The following is a 22,533-nucleotide window of genomic DNA, read 5'->3' as shown; positions in this document are numbered from 1 at the left end:
TGTTAAGAATATTGGAGAGGTAACAAAACAAATTAAAAAACACGTCATAAGACACTGAACTATTTCAGGCAAGAAATTATGGTTATACAAAGACGTTATTTTTATAGTGGCGCTAGAGAAAAATAAAATGTTAAAAAATTTTTTTAGAAGAGAAGATAAGCAGAAACCTGTTGACTCTTTAAATTGGAAGATGTGGTAACTGAGAAAGTCAGAGTCAAGTTTATTAATTTAATCAATGCAAATGGATTAGACATGAAGCATAAGCCATTCTCTGCTTGCCCCTGAAGATACACTGAATAATATAGTTCCAGGTTGCTAACTTGGTGGTGTATGGGAAAAGTTGGCATGTACCAAGATATAGAATACTACCAGGAAAGTTAATTTGTGTGCTGTATGTACGTATGTGTGTGTGTTCATGGTGGTGAATAGTGTAGAAGGTAGCAAGAAATTGGTTTCTGACATTTTGTGCTTGAAATGAAATTATGTATACAATTCCAGAAAGCAGGAGAGAATTTTGGGCTGTGGTTATATTTTGGGTGTTATATACACACATAAGGTAACTGATGCTGTGGAAATCCGTGAGCATGCTAGAGAGAAAGATAGAAGGTAGAGGGAGAAAAGGAGAGGCCCAGGAATATTCCCGAAAATTGTGCTACTTAATGATCTCTTAACAGTAAAAATTTCACTTAACTTCTCTTAGCCTAAATATCCTAATTTTCAAAATAGATATGCTTTGATCTCTTTTGACTGTTGTCAGAAGTAAATAAAATAACTGGTACAATCCCAGTTATCAGTGACCATTTGTCTGCCCACATTAAAAATAATAATAATCCAGCATTTAAATAATGAGGAGGTACAATGAAATGTTCCATGTTTCTCTGTCAATTCCAAACATGTTTTTGCAGACTTTATTGAGATATATTAATTTATCATATATTCCATCCAAAATATGCAATCAGTATCTCACACAATCATCACATAGTTGTGCAATCATCATCACACAATTTTAGGCCATTTTCATTGCTCCAAAAAGAAAATAATCAGATAGATACAAAAAGAGAAAACCCGAAACAACTCATATCCCTTATCTACCCCTCTCATTGACTCATAGTATTGGTGTAATACACCAGTTACTATCATCAACACCAGTTGATGAAAGAATTTTCAGATTTACTATTAACTGTAGTCCCTAGCTTACGATAGGTATTTTCCCCATATGCTGCTCTATTAACTCTTTGTATCAGTGTTGCACAGTTCATGCAAGAATTTATTCAAATTTGCAGTGTTAGTAAGTGAATACATGACTCCAAACAACCCCTTTCAACCAAATTCACCTACAATACAGCACTATTCCTTATATCCCAATAGTAAGTTACCCTCACCCCATATCTATACCCAAACATCCTAAGTTCAACCTCATTTTGCATTCTGAACATATTAGGTAACTGCTCCCATTTCTCTAGCTTCTGTCTATCTCCAGGTACCCTACATTCTACATATTAAGACTCTGAGTTTACACATTTTAGTTAGTTCATATTAGTGAAATTATACAAGTTCTGTCCTTTTGTGTAAAACTTACTTCGCCCAGCATTATGTCCTCAAGACTATGTTGTCCATGTTGATACATACTCCAGGAACTCATGTCATCTTACTGCTGCATAATACGCCATTGTATGTATATAACACGTTTTGTTTATCCATGTATCTGTTGATGGGCATTAGGATTGCTTCCATCTTTTGGCAATTGTGAACAATGTCACTATGAGCATTGTTGTACAAATGTCTGTTTGTGTCACTGCTTTCAGATCTTCTGGGTGTATACCAACTAGTGGAATTGTTGGGTCATTGTGAAACTCAATATTTAGTTTTCAGAGGAATCACCAAACTGTCTTCCACAGCACCTGTACCATTTTACACTGGGGAGTGTTCTTCAAATTATTTTTTTGAGCATATTATGATGATTATCTCCCTCTGGGAAAAAGGAAACTAGGGGCCATGAAAAATACAGTATAGGGCGGGCCACGGTGGCTTAGCAGGCAGAATTCCTGCCTACCACGCCAGAGACCCAGGTTCGATTCCCGGTGCCTGCCCATGCAATATATATATATACATATATATATATATGTATATACATATATATGTATATATATATGTATGTATGTATATATATATATATAGTGTAACTATACATTCTTTGACTTTGAATAGCTTTGTTTGAAAAAAAAACAGATGGTACTCAGCAGCAGGTTTTGTTGCTATTCTAAGGTAACTGATATTTGATGTACACATCAAAATGCATTATATAGTAAGGAAAGGGCATCTTTTCTAAGAATCTAGTCTTAAAAGTACACAGCTAAGCCAATGGATCTATCTCATAATCTTGGCAGGGATAGGCCTTGTCACCTGTATGTAGGACATCCTAACAAGGAGGTTTACAACTTGAGAGCAGCCTCAGCTCCCTGGCTTCCTCCTTGAAAATGGTCCTAAACATGGGACTCCAATACTGTAGAAGAAAATACATTGAACATAGGAATATGGTCAGTGTGTGGTGAAACATTTATCTAAGAATTTATTATAGGTTCTTAAAAGATTGTGATTTTTCTAGAGGGATAACTTAATTCATGTGCAGTTCTCAGACTTAACCCTGTTTATTCCTGGATTTTCTTTCTGATTTGAAATACTGAATAGGATCTTGTCTAAGGTGACTGAAGTTAAGAAGTGGGAGAGGCAGGTAGGAAATATCCCAGGCAGGCTAGTGGATATTCTCCCCAGGCATTTCATGTACATATTAACATGTGGAGTGCAACTGAAACCATCAGGGTTAGAATGGGATTCATGAAGGAAGAAAATAGCGTTTGTCAAGAGTGATGTGCTCTCTAAACAGTGGTGTCTCTTTATTTGCACTGGATGTCTCTTAACACTGCTCCCGTTCCTTACCCCCAATGATACCATTCACAGCTTTCATAAGAATGATCGTCTTCTTGACACTATGTTCGTTTACCAAAAGCATTGCTGCATACCTAAGGCAGTTTGTTACTGATTGCTATTTTTATTTATTAAAAGTAGTTTTAGAGGTATAATTATGCCTTTTTTTTTTTTTTAACAAATGAAGGAACTGTGTCCAAAAAGTTAACCATATTTTTAGGTGATTTGTTAACAAGCCTTGATGATGAATCAAAGGAGTCTGCTACAGTGACTGAAAACTGCTTGAACCAATTGAAAAAATAAGTCCAATTTAGACATTCATCAGTTGTTTCTACACATGCACGCTCACAACACTTTGGGTCTTTTCAAAGTTTTCTTCCACAAGTGTCTGTCTTCTAGCTCCTTCCCGCATGTACCATCTTTTCCTAGCAGTAGATTCCATTTCTTACAATCCCAACACACCATTTAGTTTAAAGAAACTCTGCTTTAAAATTAACTCAACAGTTGCACAAACCCTTGAGCTCCTTCCACTTTGACTTTTGGTAATTAGTGTTCATTTTTTCTCAGTGTAGCACCAATATACTTCTGTCTTTCTTTCCTTAATTTGATCTCTTAATTTATAAAATTTTTCTTTCACTGTTGCAGATTGAGATTACAAGAGCACCTATATTTAATTAAACGCTGACAGTTTAGAAATTATTTATGAGGGCATGAATATATTTCAACTTCAATAAACATTTCCATAAATTACCAATATTTTGTGTTTATAGAGCAGAATATTTTATCTCATAACCTACTTAATAAAAACATAGGTTCTCACCACCATGCAGGAGAACTTTGTTCGATTCCTGGCCTATGTACTTCCCAAATGAAACAAACAAACAAGTGACAAATAGATGAAAAAAGCAAATTGGTGCCACAAGAAGGAAATACTCACATGGAAAAAGAATGAAAGATGACCCTACCATAGAGCATACAAAAATGAACCAAACAAACGAACACATCTATGAAAAAGAGAGAATGGGAATTTTATTCTGAAATACTATTTTAAAATGTTTTTTTCCTGAAGACATATGCCTAATGAGAACAATGTTGGGATTAAAAAAATAATAAAAGCTATGGCTGTTAAATTCTAGTCCAGGGATATGATATCCCTTTATTTAATTGAACAATTCTTACTCCCTCTTGAATCTATGCTATTTACTCTTTTGTTGGAAGTACTCTCTGTTTTGACCTCATGTTACGGCAACAAAAATATTACTCGCACTTAAATTCTCATCTTTAGTGCACCTTCCTCTGGGAGAGAAAGTGAAAGATCACCTGGCGGATCTGCTTAGTCTTTACACTATAAATGATGGGATTCATCACAGGAGGCACCACCAAGTAGATATTGGCAATGACAACATGGACAAGTGGAGATGCGTGCTGGGCAAAGCGGTGAGTCATGGACAGGCTCACCATGGGCAGATAGAGGACCAGAACGGCCAGAATGTGGGACAGGCAGTTACTGAGGGCACGGAATCTCTCAGTCCAGCTTGCTGTGGTTAAGACACTTGTCAGGATCAGTGTATAGGAGAGCACAATGAGCAGTGGGTCCATCCCAATAATAAGCAAGATCAGAGCAAATCCATACCAGCTGTTTACCCGAATGTCAGCACAGACCAGGCGAATCATGTCCTGGTGGAGGCAGTAGGAGTGAGAGAGGAGGTGGGAGCCACAGAAGGGCAGGCACTTGAGCAGGAACAGGGAGGGAAGAGCGGCCAGCACACAGCGGCAAATGACGGCTAACCCAATCTTGCCAATGACTTCATTGGTGAGGATAGAGGTGTAATGGAGGGGGCGGCAGATGGCCACATAGCGGTCAAAGGACATAGCCAGCAGGACAGAGGATTCCATGAAAGAGAAGCCATGGAGGAAGAAGAACTGTGGAGAGCAGGCTTCAAAGCTGATCTCACGAATGTTGAACCAGAGGAGCTGCATGACTGTGGGGAGGGTGGTGAGGGTGAGACCCAGGTCAGTGAGGGCCAGCATGGAGAGAAACAGGTACATGGGCTGGTGCAGGGATGTCTCTGTGTGGATGACGGTGAGGATGGTGGTGTTGCCCACGATGGAGATGGTGTAGAGGCAGCAGAAGGGGATAGAGATCCAGATGTGGGAGGCCTCGAATCCAGGGATGCCCGTGAGGATGAAGTGGAAGGGGTCCTGGGTGTTGTTGGTTACCCGGAACATGACCGGTGATTGTAGCTCCAGGCTCAGAGAGAACCAGAAATATTGGAAATACTGTCCTTATTTGCATAGCTCAGTTTTCATTCATTTAACCTAAACTGTATCCAAAGAAAGGATCAGGGCTGTTGGGGATAATTAAGAAAGGTTCAAGAATCCCTTATCCACCCTTGTTAGCCTCTGCCTCTAGAGATTGTACCCAAACAGGTGGCCCCCTTTCTCACTCTATTGTGCTTCATTCATGGAAAATATTGCTGTTAGTTCTCATGCTTCTATTTATTAATCCCATTCAGTTTTTAGCACTCTGAAATGTTTCTAAAAGCCAAATTACACCATCACATTGTTGTCACAACACATTAAAATTGTCTTTTAATTGCACATGTAATAGCTCAATATCTTTCATCATATTTTTGAGTTCTTCATTTCCAGTGTTTCCTTCTGAACTTCTTTGACTTTTATAACAGCTTTTTCAGATATTTCAGTTGTTCTAAATTCATTGCCATCTTTTTCACTATCTCATCCTCGTATTATCATCTGTTAAGGAAGTATTATTTGGGTTCAATCCCTTTTTTGTTGCCTATTTTTAAAAAATTCTCATTAGTTGATTTACTCTGAGATCATGGACTCTATTTCTGCAATATCCACACTAACTGGAAGCAGAAGGCAGTGTGCGTAGAACGAGAATATAAGGAAAAGGACCAGTTATGCTGTTACAACAGCTCAGGCAAGGTAAACACATTTATGGAGTGCTTACTATATTCATCCTTTTCACTCTCTAACAACTACCATCATAAATCCTTCTTATCCTTGAATATTCACAGAGGAGTCTTCCCAGTGGTTTCTCTTCCTGGTGTCCATTTCTCCTGTTTTCTCTACTTCAATCTGGGACTGTTGTGTTGTTATAATCTCTTGCTGATCTCTAGGCGCTAGGGTAGGGAGGTATGCCAGGTCCTTGCAGGAATGCATGAAGAAGCGTCTTGAGACCTGGTTCCCTTCAGAAGTCAGAAAATCAGTTTTGCCCATGAGAGCACCTGTTACCCCTGGTATCCACCATATAGCCACAAGTCAAAAATCCACACTGAGTACCTGTTCTCACAGTTGATTGAATGTGATAAAAAAACTATATGCTTATGCTTGGAAAGTATAGTCTCTTGAAAATTGGTTCTGATATACTTTCTTCAATAGGCAGTCTGAAACTGGGTCAGAGTCAGAGAGGGCATGATAGCTGTAGGTAAAAAGAGTGTTGTACATCAATTTCAAGAATCATTCATTTGATAGTGAGCTTCTGGAAACAGTGTGAGAAATTTTCTAATATATTTATGAAATAGATAAATGGCAAGACATAATCAAAACTGAGATGGAAAGGAAATTTTTTCAATAATTAGTTACTTGGTGCCTGACCTCCTTATTCACACAACTAATTTTCATGTGAATTAAATATTTAAATGTTAATTTGTATAACCAAATAAATCAGAAATGATAAACACTTAAATCTCTAAATAGAGAAGATACTTTAAAATTAACAACAAAAGAAAGAAGTCACAAAGGAAAAGACAAGTGGAAGTAAAAAAAAAATTACATTTTTCTCTACAACAGAAAAATGATAAAATTAAAAAAAAAAACTACCCAAAGAACATTAATGATAAAATGCTGTAGGAGGAAATAGTATCTTACATTTAAAAAAGTGAAATATATCAATATTTGTCTATATTAAAACTACAATAAGGTAATAAAAAAAGTGACAAATTTTGCAAAAAGTTGTAATGCAACTACAAACAATAGTAAATACAATGAGCAACCTCATCCCAGAATCTAAATGGAAAATTAAAGCATCTAAATGTTGCGTTCAAAATAGCCATGGTGTTCTTTTTAAAGCATTTTAATTGAGATACAGTCACATACCATGCTATCTGTCCAAAGTGTACAGAAATGGCATTTTGTGTAAGAGAGTGTTATGCATTCATCACACAATCAATTTTACTCCAAAAAGAAAAACCCCAAATCCCTTAGCAATCACATCTTAATCCTTCTATCATTCCCTAACCCACATAACCACTAATCAAATTCTGTTATCTTTAGATTTATTCATATTCATATTTTATAAAAATGGGATCATACGATTGGTACTACTTTGAGTCTTGTTTCCTTCACTTAGCATAAAGTTGTTTCTGATTTATTGGGTTTTTTTAATTGAGAAAATTATAGATTTACCTAAAATTCATGTTAAAAATATAGTGTTCCACTCTACTACCCTATTGTTGACACTTGGAGTTATGCCTTTGTTATTGTTAATGAAAAAAATGTTAAAAGATTACTGTTAAGTATAGTCCATAGTTTGCAGTAGTGTATTTTTTCCCATATACCATCCTATCATTCACACCTTGTAACAATGATGTACATTTGTTTTAATTAATGAAAGACTATTCTTTTGTTTGTTCTGTTAGCTACAGTCAACATGCCCAACAGGGTTGACTTCATTACACAGTCAGATATTTTATTCTCAGAGTTCTTTTTATGACAACATGCTATGCAGTCTACTTCAATGCCATGAAACATTCACTTTCCTGATGGAGGAGCAACTTGTAGACACATTTCTGGAAGACAATTGACCATGCACTTCACTGTACTCTATTCACATGCTTTGATTCAACAAATTTACTTCTGGGAATAAATGGTAAGAAATTATTTTAAATGAGGATAAAGCCTTGCACTAAATATAGTCACTTAGACTCATCTGTAATAGTAAAAAAGTTGAAAGAGATCAAATAGTTAAAAATATTAAGACTCTTATCATATTTATGTATATATTCCTTGGCCATCAAAATAATATGCATTATGCAACCATAATTATTTTACAAAGATTATAATTACTCTTCATATGATTTTGCAATATCAATAGCAATATGCCCACTTGGGCTGAGTGTGTGACTAGTGTTATGCATAAATTGTTTTAGTTAGGATTAATAAGAACTCTTGGAAGAAAGAGCTATTGTCACCCTATTTTTATGTAAACTGGGGAACACAGAGGTGAAGTCACTTGTAAAGGTGACATCAATATTAAGGTAGAGGTAGAAGAGGGATCTTGAGGTAATTCTTTTGAAATTCCAAAGTCAAAGTATTCAACCACAATATTTAAAAACACATTTTTATCAGAAATGACCAGTGTGTTCTTATAGGTGGAATGATAAGGTATTTATTGCCCATGGATGAATATATAAACTGGGTAGCATGAGTAAAGCACAACCTGATCATCTTTTTGGAATGTTCTTTTTATGCCAAAGTGTTTAGATGAGATTGAGTTACATACCCCCCAATCATGCTTTTAATCATAATTCCATTCCAGTAAACCTGAATTCATTGCAAATAGAAGCTTGTGAAGATGTTCTTTTCACTTAAGATGTGGTCAGCTGAATCAGTATTGCTTTTAATCCTGTTGTTGGATTATAATCCTTATAAAGAGAAAGATACAGGTTAGAGGTGCAAGCCAAAACTTAGTGGTAACCTGGAAGACAATGGAGAAAACATTGCCATGTGACCAGATAGCCAAAAAAAACCCCAAAAACAAAAACCCAAGGATTGTTAGCCAGCCAAAATCCTACCAGGTCTGGGAGGAGGCAAGCTTTCCAGCCATTGAAACTGTAAGCCAATAAATTCCCAGTGTTTAAGTTAATCTATTGTGTAGTATTTCTCATAGCAGCCTGGAAACCAGAAGGACAACATCCAAAATTCCCATGTTAACAAGCATGAAGAAATGAAGAAGTTTTGTGGGTTTTAAACTTTTAATAGTGGGTATTTTAGATAATCAAAGGAAACTAAAGACGTTCCAAAAGTACACCCACTGAAGCTATGTGATGAAATCTACCTGCACATGGCTCAAAGAAAGTGATTAATCAGAAAGTGCCCCAACTAATGTCAAGGATCACACACCAAAGTATAAAGAGTCAGTGATGCTGCAGCATTCCAGGGACTTCTGCTGAGTCTTGATCACACTCTTTCATTCTTTTCCATAACCAGTAAGTGCTAGGGGTTCCTGAAAGAGGAGAGGCATCCAATGTTTACTAAAAAGATATATCATATTCCAGCAATTGTTTTCCACATCAAAGGGACTGCCAAGTCTATAAAGTAACAAAAATGAAAATTCCCTTGTCCTGAGAAATTTGATTTGATACATGTCTGTATCACTTTATCAGTTTTCCATGGGTCTTGCAAGAAATTACCACAAATTTATGGGCTTGAAACAACACTAATTTATTATTTTACAGCCCCATGATTCAGAGGTTTGAAATGGGTCTCACTGGTCTAAAATAAAGGTATTGACACAGTTGTCTTCCTTTCATATTGTATCTTTTATGTCCCTCTCAGTTCAGACTGGCAGTGGGTCTGTTATATAGATCTTCCAACACTCTTATTGGCTTTCTATGTAATAAGCTTGGATCTTGCCCATAAGACAGGTTTTTCCACAAATCCTTCCTGGATAACTCCGTGTCCAATCCTGGCTTTCTCTGAAATGGCTGACTAGTCTCACATTTGGTTAAATCCTCTCATGAGGTGCCATTATCTGGGGTCTCCCTTCCTGGAAGTCCAGAATTTTCCAGAATCTGACTTTCTGGTTTCTTTGTACCCAAGAGTTTAGTTCTCAGTTTATCACTTTCCTGTCGCATTTCACTGTAATTTGTGAGGAGTAACCAGACTGCACTTTCCACATTTAATTTGTAAATATCCTCAATAAAGTATCCAAGTTCATGGCTTTTAAAATCTGCCTTCTGGGGAGCAATGTGGCGTAATGGCAGAATTCTTGCCTGCCATGCCGGAGACCTGGGTTCGATTCCTGGTGCCTGCCTGTTCTAGTTTGCTAGCTGCTAGAATGCAATATATCAGAAACAGAATGGCTTTTAAAAAGGGGAATTTAATAAGTTGCTAGTTTACAGTTCTAAGGCCAAGAAAATGTCCCAATTAAAACAAGTCTGTAGAAATGTCCAATCAAAGGCATCCATCCAGGGAAAGATACCTTGGCTCAAGAAGGCCAATGAAGTTCAGGGTTTCTTTCTCAGGTGAGAAGGCACATAACAAGCACAGCCAGGGCTTCTCTCTGAGCTGGAAGGGCACATGGCGAACATCTGCTAGCTTTCTCACCTGGCTTCTGGTTTCATGAAGCTCCCCAGGAGGCATTTTCCTTCTTCCTCTCTAGAAGTCGTTGGTTTATGGAGTCTCTGCTTCGTGTTGCTACAGCATTCTCTGTTCTCTGCAAATCTCTTTTATTCTCCAAAATGTTTCCTCTTTTACAGGACTCCAGAAACTTACCAAGACCCACTCAAATGGGTGGAGACATGTCATCAGCTAATCCAGTTTAACAAGCACTCTTGATTAAATCACATCTCCAGAGAGATGCTCTGAATACAGTTTCAAACATATAGTATTGAATAGGGATTATTCTGTCTTTACAAAATGGGATTTAGATTAAAACATGGCTTTTCCAAGGGTCATACATCCTTTCAAACCAGCACACTGCCCATGCCAAGTAAAATAAAATTAAATTAAAAATCTGCCTTCCAGGCCAAGCTATTAGTCAATTTTGCCATATTATCTGCCATTTTAAAACAAAAATCACCTGCTTTCCAATTTACAACACATGCTTCATCTCTATCTAAGGACCTATCAGAAGTATCTTTTGAGTCCACATTTCTACCAACAGTCTCTTGAAAGCGTTCTAGACATTCTTTATCAAGCTTCTCAAAACTCCACCAGAATCTCACCCTTATCCATTTAAAAAGCTGTTCCAACATGTTCAGGATTAGCAAACTTCAGCAGCACTCCAGTTTTCTGGTACCAAAATTTGTTCTAGTTTGCTAGCTGCCAGAACGCAATATACCAGAAATGAAACAGCTTTTTAAAAAGGGAATTTAAAAAGTTTCAAGTTCACATGTTCTAAGGCCATGAAGTTGTCCAAAATTAAAGCAAAATTATCGAAATGTCCAATCTAAGATATCCTAGGAAAGATACCTTGATTCAAGAAGACTGATGACATTCATTATTTCTCTCAACTGGAAATGCACATGGCAAACATGAAGGTATCTGCTAGCTTTCTCTCCCAGCTTCTTGTCTCAAGAAACTCTCCCAGGGATGTTTTCCTTCTGCATCTCCAAAAGTCTCTAGCTGGTGGAGTCTGTGATTATTGAAGTTGTGCTACAGCTCTCTTGTGGCTCTGAAAGGGACTCTCTGCAAATGCTTTCTCTTTTAAAAGATTCCAGTAAACTAATCAAGACCCACATGGAATGGATGGAGTCACAATTCCATGGAAGCCATCTACTCAAAAGTTACCACCAACAATTGCGTGGATCACATCTCTGTGGAGATAACCTAGTCAAGTGTCTAACCTATAGTACTGAATAGGGATTAGGAGAAACAGTTGCTCCCACAAGATCGATTAGGATTAAAACATAGCTTTTCTAAGGTACATAAATCCTTTCAAACTGGCATACACCCTACAAAAAATCTATATACAATAAATAATGAAAGCGAAGTTTTAAGATTTGTAGAATCTTCGGGATTTTCAGTAGTTTCCTTAACACAATTAGAAACAAAAGAGGTGGTACATTTCTACAACCTGATATAGGCATAAAGTATAAGTGGAACATGTGGTAAGCCCTTGAATTTGTCCCCATTTATTAAGGATACATCCCTTTTATGAGGTAGCCTGAGTCCTCAGATGTTATAGGATGAGGTTTCTTAAATTTCTGTTTCACCAACTGTAGCCCCCTAGCAATACCTTCCATCTCTCTCAATCCTTGGTTCCTCACTGAGTTTAAAGAAACTCTGGCTTTAAAATTAACTCAAACTTGTCACAAACCCTCAAACTCCTTCCACTTTGATATTTTGTAATTAGTATTCAATTTCATGCCCATTTAGCTCTAATATACACAACGGTCTTTCTTTAGTTTGATTCCCTTATTCATGAAAGTTTTCTTTCATTATTACAGATTGTGATTATAAGAGCACTAATGTTTAATTAAAAGCTTACAATTGTTTTAGAAGTTATTTATGAGGGCATGAATATATTGTAGCCTCAATAAGTATTTCCATTTAATTATCAGCATTTTGAGTTTGCAAGGCAGAATTATTTTTATTCATTTTATTTATAATTAATGAAGCATTTAATGAACTAATCACTAATTAAATCAATTAATAAAACATTTCTTTGAAGAAGGCAGAAGAGAAATTGCATTCTGAATTATTTTTTAAATAGCTTTTCCCCAAAGACATGCAGCTAATGAAGAACAAAGTTGAGATTAAAAAATAATTAAAAATTAGGACTGTTAATTTTTAGTCCAGGAAAAATGATATCCTTTAATTTAATTTAACCAAACTTACATACTCTCTCTTCACTCCCCCATCTATGCTATTTACCGTTTTGATAGCAGTACTCTCTGCTCTTGACTTCATGTTACTGAAACAAAAGTATTTCTCAAATTTAACATTCCAATCCTCAGTGCACCTTCCTCTGGGAGAGAAAGTGAAAGATTACCTGGCGGATCTGCTTAGTTTTTATACTATAAATGATGGGATTCATCACAGGAGGCACCACCAAGTAGATATTGGCAATGACAACATGGACAAGTGGAGAGGCGTGCTGGGCAAAACGGTGAGTCATGGACAGGCTCACCATGGGCAGGTAGAGGACCAGAACGGCCAGAATGTGGGACAGGCAGTTATTGAGGGCACGGAATCTCTCAGTCCAGCTTGCCGTGGTCAAGACACTTCTCAGGATCAGCATATAGGAGAGCACAATGAGCAGCGGGTCCATCACAATAATAAGCAAGACCAAAGCAAATCCATACCAGTTGTTTACCCGAATGTCAGCACAGACCAGGCGAATCATGTCCTGGTGGAGGCAATAGGAGTGAGAGAGGAGGTGGGAGCCACAGAAGGGCAGGCGCTTGAGCAGGAACAGGGAGAGAAGAACAGGCAGCACACAGCGGCAAATGATGGCTAACCCAATCTTGCCAATGACTGCACTGGTGAGGATAGAGGTGTAATGGAGGGGGCGGCAGATGGCCACATAGCGGTCAAAGGACATAGCCAGCAGGACAGAGGATTCCATGAAAGAGAAGCCATGGAGGAAGAAGAACTGTGCAAAGCAGGCTTCAAAGCTGATCTTACGAATGTTGAACCAGAGGAGCTGCATGACCGTGGGGAGGGTGGTGAGGGTGAGACCCAGGTCAGTGAGGGCCAGCATGGAGAGAAACAGGTACATGGGCTGGTGCAGGGATGTCTCTGTGTGGATGACGGTGAGGATGGTGGTGTTGCCCACGATGGAGATGGTGTAGAGGCAGCAGAAGGGGATGGAGATCCAGATGTGAGAGGCCTCGAATCCAGGGATGCCCGTGAGGAAGAAGTAGAAGGGGTCTTGCGTGTTTTTAGTTACCTGTAACATGACCGATGATTGTACCTCCAGGCTCAGAGAGAACCAGAAATATTGGAAATACTGTCCTTATTTGCATAGCTCAGTTTTCATTCATTTAACCTAAACTGTATCCAAAGAAAGGATCAGGGCTGTTGGGGATAATTAAGAAAGGTTCAAGAATCCCTTATCCACCCTTGTTAGCCTCTGCCTCTAGAGATTGTACCCAAACAGGTGACCCCCTTTCTCACTCTATTGTGCTTCATTCATGGAAAATATTGCTGTTAGTTCTCATGCTTCTATTTATTAATCCCATTCAGTTTTTAGCACTCTGAAATGTTTCTAAAAGCCAAATTACACCATCACATTGTTGTCACAACACATTAAAATTGTCTTTTAATTGCACATGTAATAGCTCAATATCTTTCATCGTATTTTTGAGTTCTTCATTTCCAGTGTCTCCTTCTGAACTTCTTTGACTTTTATAACAGCTTTTTCAGATATTTCAGTTGTTCTAAATTCATTGCCATCTTTTTCACTATCTCATCCTTGTATTATCATCTGTTAAGGAAGTATTATTTGGGTTCAATCCCTTTTTTGTTGCCTATTTTTTAGAAATTTTCATTAGTTGATTTACTCTGAGATCATGGACTCTATTTCTGCAATATCCACACTAACTGGAAGCAGAAGGCAGTGTGCGTAGAACGAGAATATAAGGAAAAGGACCAGTTATGCTGTTACAACAGCTCAGGCAAGGTAAACACATTTATGGAGTGCTTACTATATTCATCCTTTTCACTCTCTAACAACTACCATCATAAATCCTTCTTATCCTTGAATATTCACAGAGGAGTCTTCCCAGTGGTTTCTCTTCCTGGTGTCCATTTCTCCTGTTTTCTCTACTTCAATCTGGGACTGTTGTGTTGTTATAATCTCTTGCTGATCTCTAGGCGCTAGGGTAGGGAGGTATGCCAGGTCCCTGCAGGAATGCATGAAGAAGCGTCTTGAGACCTGGTTCCCTTCAGAAGTCAGAAAATCAGTTTTGCCCATGAGAGCACCTGTTACCCCTGGTATCCACCATATAGCCACAAGTCAAAAATCCACACTGAGTACCTGTTCTCACAGTTGATTGAATGTGATAAAAAAACTATATGCTTATGCTTGGAAAGTACAGTCTCTTGAAAATTGGTTCTGATACACTTTCTTCAATAGGCAGTCTGAAACTGGGTCAGAGTCAGAGAGGGCATGATAGCTGTAGGTAAAAAGAGTGTTGTACATCAATTTCAAGAAACATTCATTTGATAGTGAGCTTCTGGAAACAGTGTGAGAAATTTTCTAATATATTTATGAAATAGATAAATGGCAAGACATAATCAAAACTGAGATGGAAAGGAAATTTTTTCAATAATTAGTTACTTGGTGCCTGACCTCCTTATTCACACAACTAATTTTCATGTGAATTAAATATTTAAATGTTAATTTGTATAACCAAATAAATCAGAAATTATAAACACTTAAATCTCTAAATAGAGAAGATACTTTAAAATTAACAGCAAAAGAAAGAAGTCACAAAGGAAAAGACAAGTGGAAGTAAAAAAAAAATTACATTTTTCTCTACAACAGAAAAATGATAAAATTAAAAAAAAAACTACCCAAAGAACATTAATGATAAAATGCTGTAGGAGGAAATAGTATCTTACATTTAAAAAAGTGAAATATATCAATATTTGTCTATATTAAAACTACAATAAGGTAATAAAAAAAGTGACAAATTTTGCAAAAAGTTGTAATGCAACTACAAACAATAGTAAATACAATGAGCAACCTCATCCCAGAATCTAAATGGAAAATTAAAGCATCTAAATGTTGCGTTCAAAATAGCCATGGTGTTCTTTTTAAAGCATTTTAATTGAGATATAGTCACATACCATGCTATCTGTCCAAAGTGTACAGAAATGGCATTTCGTGTAAGAGAGTGTTATGCATTCATCACACAATCAATTTTACTCCAAAAAGAAAAACCCCAAATCCCTTAGCAATCACATCTTAATCCTTCTATCATTCCCTAACCCACATAACCACTAATCAAATTCTGTTATCTTTAGATTTATTCATATTCATATTTTATAAAAATGGGATCATACGATTGGTACTACTTTGAGTCTTGTTTCCTTCACTTAGCATAAAGTTGTTTCTGATTTATTGGGTTTTTTTTAATTGAGAAAATTATAGATTTACCTAAAATTCATGTTAAAAATATAGTGTTCCACTCTATTACCCTATTGTTGACACTTGGAGTTATGCCTTTGTTATTGTTAATGAAAAAAAATGTTAAAAGATTACTGTTAAGTATAGTCCATAGTTTGCAGTAGTGTATTTTTTCCCATATACCATCCTATCATTCACACCTTGTAACAATGATGTACATTTGTTTTAATTAATGAAAGTCTATTCTTTTGTTTGTTCTGTTAACTACAGTCATCATGCCCAACAGGGTTGACTTCATTACACAGTCACATATTTTATTCTCAGAATTCTTTTTATGACAACATGCTATGCAGTCTACTTCAATGCCATGAAACATTCACTTTCCTGATGGAGGAGCAACTTGTAGACACATTTCTGGAAGACAATTGACCATGCACTTCACTGTATTCTATTCACATGCTTTGATTCAACAAATTTACTTCTGGGAATAAATGGTAAGAAATTATTTCAAATGAGGATAAAGCCTTGCACTAAATATAGTCACTTAGACTCATCTGTAATAGTAAAAAAGTTGAAAGAGATCAAATAGTTAAAAATATTAAGGCTCTTATCATATTTATGTATATATTCCTTGGCCATCAAAATAATATGCATTATGCAACCATAATTATTTTACAAAGATTATAATTACTCTTCATATGATTTTGCAATATCAATAGCAATATGCCCACTTGGGCTGAGTGTGTGACTAGTGTTATGCATAAATTGTTTTAGTTAGGATTAATAAGAACTCTTGGAAGAAAGATCTATTGTCACCCTATTTTTATGTAAACTGGAGAACACAGAGGTGAAGTCACTTGTAAAGGTGACATCAATATTAAGGTAGAGGTAGAAGAGGGATCTTGAGGTAATTCTTTTGAAATTCCAAAGTCAAAGTATTCAACCACAATATTTAAAAACACATTTTTATCAGAAATGACCAGTGTGTTCTTATAGGTGGAATGATAAGGTATTTATTGCCCATGGATGAATATATAAACTGGGTAGCATGAGTAAAGCACAACCTGATCATCTTTTTGGAATGTTCTTTTTATGCCAAAGTGTTTAGATGAGATTGAGTTACATACCCCCCAATCATGCTTTTAATCATAATTCCATTCCAGTAAACCTGAATTCATTGCAAATAGAAGCTTGTGAAGATGTTCTTTTCACTTAAGATGTAGTCAGCTGAATCAGTATTGCTTTTAATCCTGTTGTTGGATAATAATCCTTATAAAGAGAAAGATACAGGTTAGAGGTGCAAGCCAAAACTTAGTGGTAACCTGGAAGACAATGGAGAAAACATTGCCATGTGACCAGATAGCCAAAAAAAACCCCAAAAACAAAAACCCAAGGATTGTTAGCCAGCCAAAATCCTACCAGGTCTGGGAGGAGGCAAGCTTTCCAGCCATTGAAACTGTAAGCCAATAAATTCCCAGTGTTTAAGTTAATCTATTGTGTAGTATTTCTCATAGCAGCCTGGACACCAGAAGGACAACATCCAAAATTCCCATGTTAACAAGCATGAAGAAATGAAGAAGTTTTGTGGGTTTTAAACTTTTAATAGGTGGATATTTTAGATAATCAAAGGAAACTAAAGACGTTCCAAAAGTACACCCACTGAAGCTATGTGATGAAATCTACCTGCACATGGCTCAAAGAAAGTGATTAATCAGAAAGTGCCCCAACTAATGTCAAGGATCACACACCAAAGTATAAAGAGTCAGTGATGCTGCAGCATTCCAGGGACTTCTGCTGAGTCTTGATCACACTCTTTCATTCTTTTCCATAACCAGTAAGTGCTAGGGGTTCCTGAAAGAGGAGAGGCATCCAATGTTTACTAAAAAGATATATCATATTCCAGCAATTGTTTTCCACATCAAAGGGACTGCCAAGTCTATAAAGTAACAAAAATGAAAATTCCCTTGTCCTGAGAAATTTGATTTGATACATGTCTGTATCACTTTATCAGTTTTCCATGGGTCTTGCAAGAAATTACCACAAATATGGGCTTGAAACAACACCAATTTATTATTTTACAGTCCCATGATTCAGAGGTTTGAAATGGGTCTCACTGGTCTAAAATAAAGGTATTGACACAGTTGTCTTCCTTTCATATTGTATCTTTTATGTCCCTCTCAGTTCAGACTGGCAGTGGGTCTGTTATATAGATCTTCCAACACTCTTATTGGCTTTCTATGTAATAAGCTTGGATCTTGCCCATAAGACAGGTTTTTCCACAAATCCTTCCTGGATAACTCCATGTCCAATCCTGGCTTTCTCTGAAATGGCTGACTGGTCTCACATTTGGTTAAATCCTCTCATGAGGTGCCATTATCTGCGGTCTCCCTTCCTGGAAGTCCAGAATTTTCCAGAATCTGACTTTCTGGTTTCTTTGTACCCAAGAGTTTAGTTCTCAGTTTATCACTTTCCTGTCGCATTTCACTGTAATTTGTGAGGAGTAACCAGACTGCACTTTCCACATTTAATTTGTAAATATCCTCAATAAAGTATCCAAGTTCATGGCTTTTAAAATCTGCCTTCTGGGGAGCAATGTGGCGTAATGGCAGAATTCTTGCCTGCCATGCCGGAGACCTGGGTTCGATTCCTGGTGCCTGCCTGTTCTAGTTTGCTAGCTGCTAGAATGCAATATATCAGAAGCAGAATGGCTTTTAAAAAGGGGAATTTAATAAGTTGCTAGTTTACAGTTCTAAGGCCAAGAAAATGTCCCAATTAAAACAAGTCTGTAGAAATGTCCAATCAAAGGCATCCATCCAGGGAAAGATACCTTGGCTCAAGAAGGCCGATGAAGTTCAGGGTTTCTTTCTCAGGTGAGAAGGCATATAACAAGCACAGCCAGGGCTTCTCTCTGAGCTGGAAGGGCACATGGCGAACATGGCATCATCTGCTAGCTTTCTCACCTGGCTTCTGGTTTCATGAAGCTCCCCAGGAGGCATTTTCCTTCTTCATCTCTAAAAGTCGTTGGTTTATGGAGTCTCTGCTTCGTGTTGCTACAGCATTCTCTGTTCTCTGCAAATCTCTTTTATTCTCCAAAATGTTTCCTCTTTTACAGGACTCCAGAAACTTACCAAGACCCACTCAAATGGGTGGAGACATGTCATCAGCTAATCCAGTTTAACAAGCACTCTTGATTAAATCACATCTCCAGAGAGATGCTCTGAATACAGTTTCAAACATATAGTATTGAATAGGGATTATTCTGTCTTTACAAAATGGGATTTAGATTAAAACATGGCTTTTCCAGGGGTCATACATCCTTTCAAACCAGCACACTGCCCATGCCAAGTAAAATAAAATAAAATTAAAAATCTGCCTTCCAGGCCAAGCTATTAGTCAATTTTGCCATATTATCTGCCATTTTAAAACAAAAATCACCTGCTTTCCAATTTACAACACATGCTTCATCTCTATCTAAGGACCTATCAGAAGTATCTTTAGAGTCCACATTTCTACCAACAGTCTCTTGAAAGCATTCTAGACATTCTTTATCAAGCTTCTCAAAACTCCACCAGAATCTCACCCTTATCCATTTAAAAAGCTGTTCCAACATGTTCAGGATTAGCAAACTTCAGCAGCACTCCAGTTTTCTGGTACCAAAATTTGTTCTAGTTTGCTAGCTGCCAGAATGCAATATACCAGAAATGAAACAGCTTTTTAAAAAGGGAATTTAAAAAGTTTCAAGTTCACATGTTCTAAGGCCATGAAGTTGTCCAAAATTAAAGCAAAATTATCGAAATGTCCAATCTAAGATATCCTAGGAAAGATACCTTGATTCAAGAAGACTGATGACATTCATTATTTCTCTCAACTGGAAATGCACATGGCAAACATGAAGGTATCTGCTAGCTTTCTCTCCCAGCTTCTTGTCTCAAGAAACTCTCCCAGGGATGTTTTCCTTCTGCATCTCCAAAAGTCTCTAGCTGGTGGAGTCTGTGATTATTGAAGTTGTGCTACAGCTCTCTTGTGGCTCTGAAAGGGACTCTCTGCAAATGCTTTCTCTTTTAAAAGATTCCAGTAAACTAATCAAGACCCACATGGAATGGATGGAGTCACGATTCCATGGAAGCCATCTACTCAAAAGTTACCACCAACAATTGCGTGGATCACATCTCTGTGGAGATAACCTAGTCAAGTTTCTAACCTATAGTACTGAATAGGGATTAGGAGAAACAGTTGCTCCCACAAGATCGATTAGGATTAAAACATAGCTTTTCTAAGGTACATAAATCCTTTCAAACTGGCATACACCCTACAAAAAATCTATATACAATAAATAATGAAAGCGAAGTTTTAAGATTTGTAGAATCTTCGGGATTTTCAGTAGTTTCCTTAACACAATTAGAAACAAAAGAGGTGGTACATTTCTACAACCTGATATAGGCATAAAGTATAAGTGGAACATGTGGTAAGCCCTTGAATTTGTCCCCATTTATTAAGGATACATCCCTTTTATGAGGTAGCCTGAGTCCTCAGATGTTATAGGATGAGGTTTCTTAAATTTCTGTTTCACCAACTGTAGCCCCCTAGCAATACCTTCCATCTCTCTCAATCCTTGGTTCCTCACTGAGTTTAAAGAAACTCTGGCTTTAAAATTAACTCAAACTTGTCACAAACCCTCAAACTCCTTCCACTTTGATATTTTGTAATTAGTATTCAATTTCATGCCCATTTAGCTCTAATATACACAACGGTCTTTCTTTAGTTTGATTCCCTTATTCATGAAAGTTTTCTTTCATTATTACAGATTGTGATTATAAGAGCACTAATGTTTAATTAAAAGCTTACAATTGTTTTAGAAGTTATTTATGAGGGCATGAATATATTGTAGCCTCAATAAGTATTTCCATTTAATTATCAGCATTTTGAGTTTGCAAGGCAGAATTATTTTTATTCATTTTATTTATAATTAATGAAGCATTTAATGAACTAATCACTAATTAAATCAATTAATAAAACATTTCTTTGAAGAAGGCAGAAGAGAAATTGCATTCTGAATTATTTTTTAAATAGCTTTTCCCCAAAGACATGCAGCTAATGAAGAACAAAGTTGAGATTAAAAAATAATTAAAAATTAGGACTGTTAATTTTTAGTCCAGGAAAAATGATATCCTTTAATTTAATTTAACCAAACTTACATACTCTCTCTTCACTCCCCCATCTATGCTATTTACCGTTTTGATAGCAATACTCTCTGCTCTTGACTTCATGTACTGAAACAAAAGTATTCCTCAAATTTAACATTCCAATCCTCAGTGCACCTTCCTCTGGGAGAGAAAGTGAAAGATTACCTGGCGGATCTGCTTAGTTTTTATACTATAAATGATGGGATTCATCACAGGAGGCACCACCAAGTAGATATTGGCAATGACAACATGGACAAGTGGAGAGGCGTGCTGGGCAAAGCGGTGAGTCATGGACAGGCTCACCATGGGCAGATAGAGGACCAGAACGGCCAGAATGTGGGACAGGCAGTTATTGAGGGCACGGAATCTCTCAGTCCAGCTTGCCGTGGTCAAGACACTTCTCAGGATCAGCATATAGGAGAGCACAATGAGCAGTGGGTCCATCACAATAATAAGCAAGACCAAAGCAAATCCATACCAGTTGTTTACCCTAATGTCAGCACAGACCAGGCGAATCATGTCCTGGTGGAGGCAGTAGGAGTGAGAGAGGAGGTGGGAGCCACAGAAGGGCAGGCGCTTGAGCAGGAACAGGGAGAGAAGAACAGGCAGCACACAGCGGCAAATGATGGCTAACCCAATCTTGCCAATGACTGCACTGGTGAGGATAGAGGTGTAATGGAGGGGGCGGCAGATGGCCACATAGCGGTCAAAGGACATAGCCAGCAGAACAGAGGATTCCATGAAAGAGAAGCCATGGAGGAAGAAGAACTGTGCAAAGCAGGCTTCAAAGCTGATCTCACGAATGTTGAACCAGAGGAGCTGCATGACCGTGGGGAGGGTGGTGAGGGTGAGACCCAGGTCAGTGAGGGCCAGCATGGAGAGAAACAGGTACATGGGCTGGTGCAGGGATGTCTCTGTGCGAATGACAGTGAGGATGGTGGTGTTGCCCACGATGGAGATGGTGTAGAGGCAGCAGAAGGGGATGGAGATCCAGATGTGGGAGGCCTCGAATCCAGGGATGCCCGTGAGGAAGAAGTAGGAAGGGGTCTTGCGTGTTTTTGGTTACCTGTAACATGACCGATGATTGTACCTCCAGGCTCAGAGAGAACCAGAAATATTGGAAATACTGTCCTTATTTGCATAGCTCAGTTTTCATTCATTTAACCTAAACTGTATCCAAAGAAAGGATCAGGGCTGTTGGGGTTAATTAAGAAAGGTTCAAGAATCCCTTATCCACCCTTGTTAGCCTCTGCCTCTAGAGATTGTACCCAAACAGGTGGCCCCCTTTCTCACTCTATTGTGCTTCATTCATGGAAAATATTGCTGTTAGTTCTCATGCTTCTATTTATTAATCCCATTCAGTTTTTAGCACTCTGAAATGTTTCTAAAAGCCAAATTACACCATCACATTGTTGTCACAACACATTAAAATTGTCTTTTAATTGCACATGTAATAGCTCAATATCTTTCATCATTTTTGAGTTCTTCATTTCCAGTGTCTCCTTCTGAACTTCTTCGACTTTTATAACAGCTTTTTCAGATATTTCAGTTGTTCTAAATTCATTGCCATCTTTTTCACTATCTCATCCTTGTATT

The 22,533-nt window shown here is 37.5% G+C and overlaps 2 protein-coding genes and 1 pseudogene across 2 annotated transcripts; all 3 read right to left on the bottom strand.

The window, feature by feature from the left end:
* Nucleotides 1-4,206: 4,206 nt before the first annotated feature.
* LOC143643565 (olfactory receptor 51Q1-like) lies at nucleotides 4,207-5,154 on the bottom strand. The gene has a single exon (XM_077112178.1). The coding sequence runs from the start codon at nucleotides 5,152-5,154 to the stop codon at nucleotides 4,207-4,209; it is 948 nt and encodes a 315-aa protein (XP_076968293.1).
* A 7,477-nt stretch (nucleotides 5,155-12,631) lies between these two features.
* On the bottom strand, nucleotides 12,632-13,579 carry LOC143643564 (olfactory receptor 51Q1-like). The gene has a single exon (XM_077112177.1). It carries the CDS (start codon nucleotides 13,577-13,579, stop codon nucleotides 12,632-12,634), a length of 948 nt encoding a protein of 315 aa, XP_076968292.1.
* A 7,484-nt stretch (nucleotides 13,580-21,063) lies between these two features.
* On the bottom strand, nucleotides 21,064-22,012 carry LOC143643563 (olfactory receptor 51Q1-like; annotated as a pseudogene).
* Between the last annotated feature and the right edge of the window lie 521 nt (nucleotides 22,013-22,533).

The sequence above is a fragment of the Tamandua tetradactyla genome, chromosome 8, assembly GCF_023851605.1.
Source record: "Tamandua tetradactyla isolate mTamTet1 chromosome 8, mTamTet1.pri, whole genome shotgun sequence".
In the NCBI taxonomy this organism is placed as follows: Eukaryota; Metazoa; Chordata; class Mammalia; order Pilosa; family Myrmecophagidae; genus Tamandua; species Tamandua tetradactyla.
The sequence above is the reverse complement of the archived record's forward strand: the minus strand, read 5'-3'. Positions and strand labels throughout refer to the sequence as shown.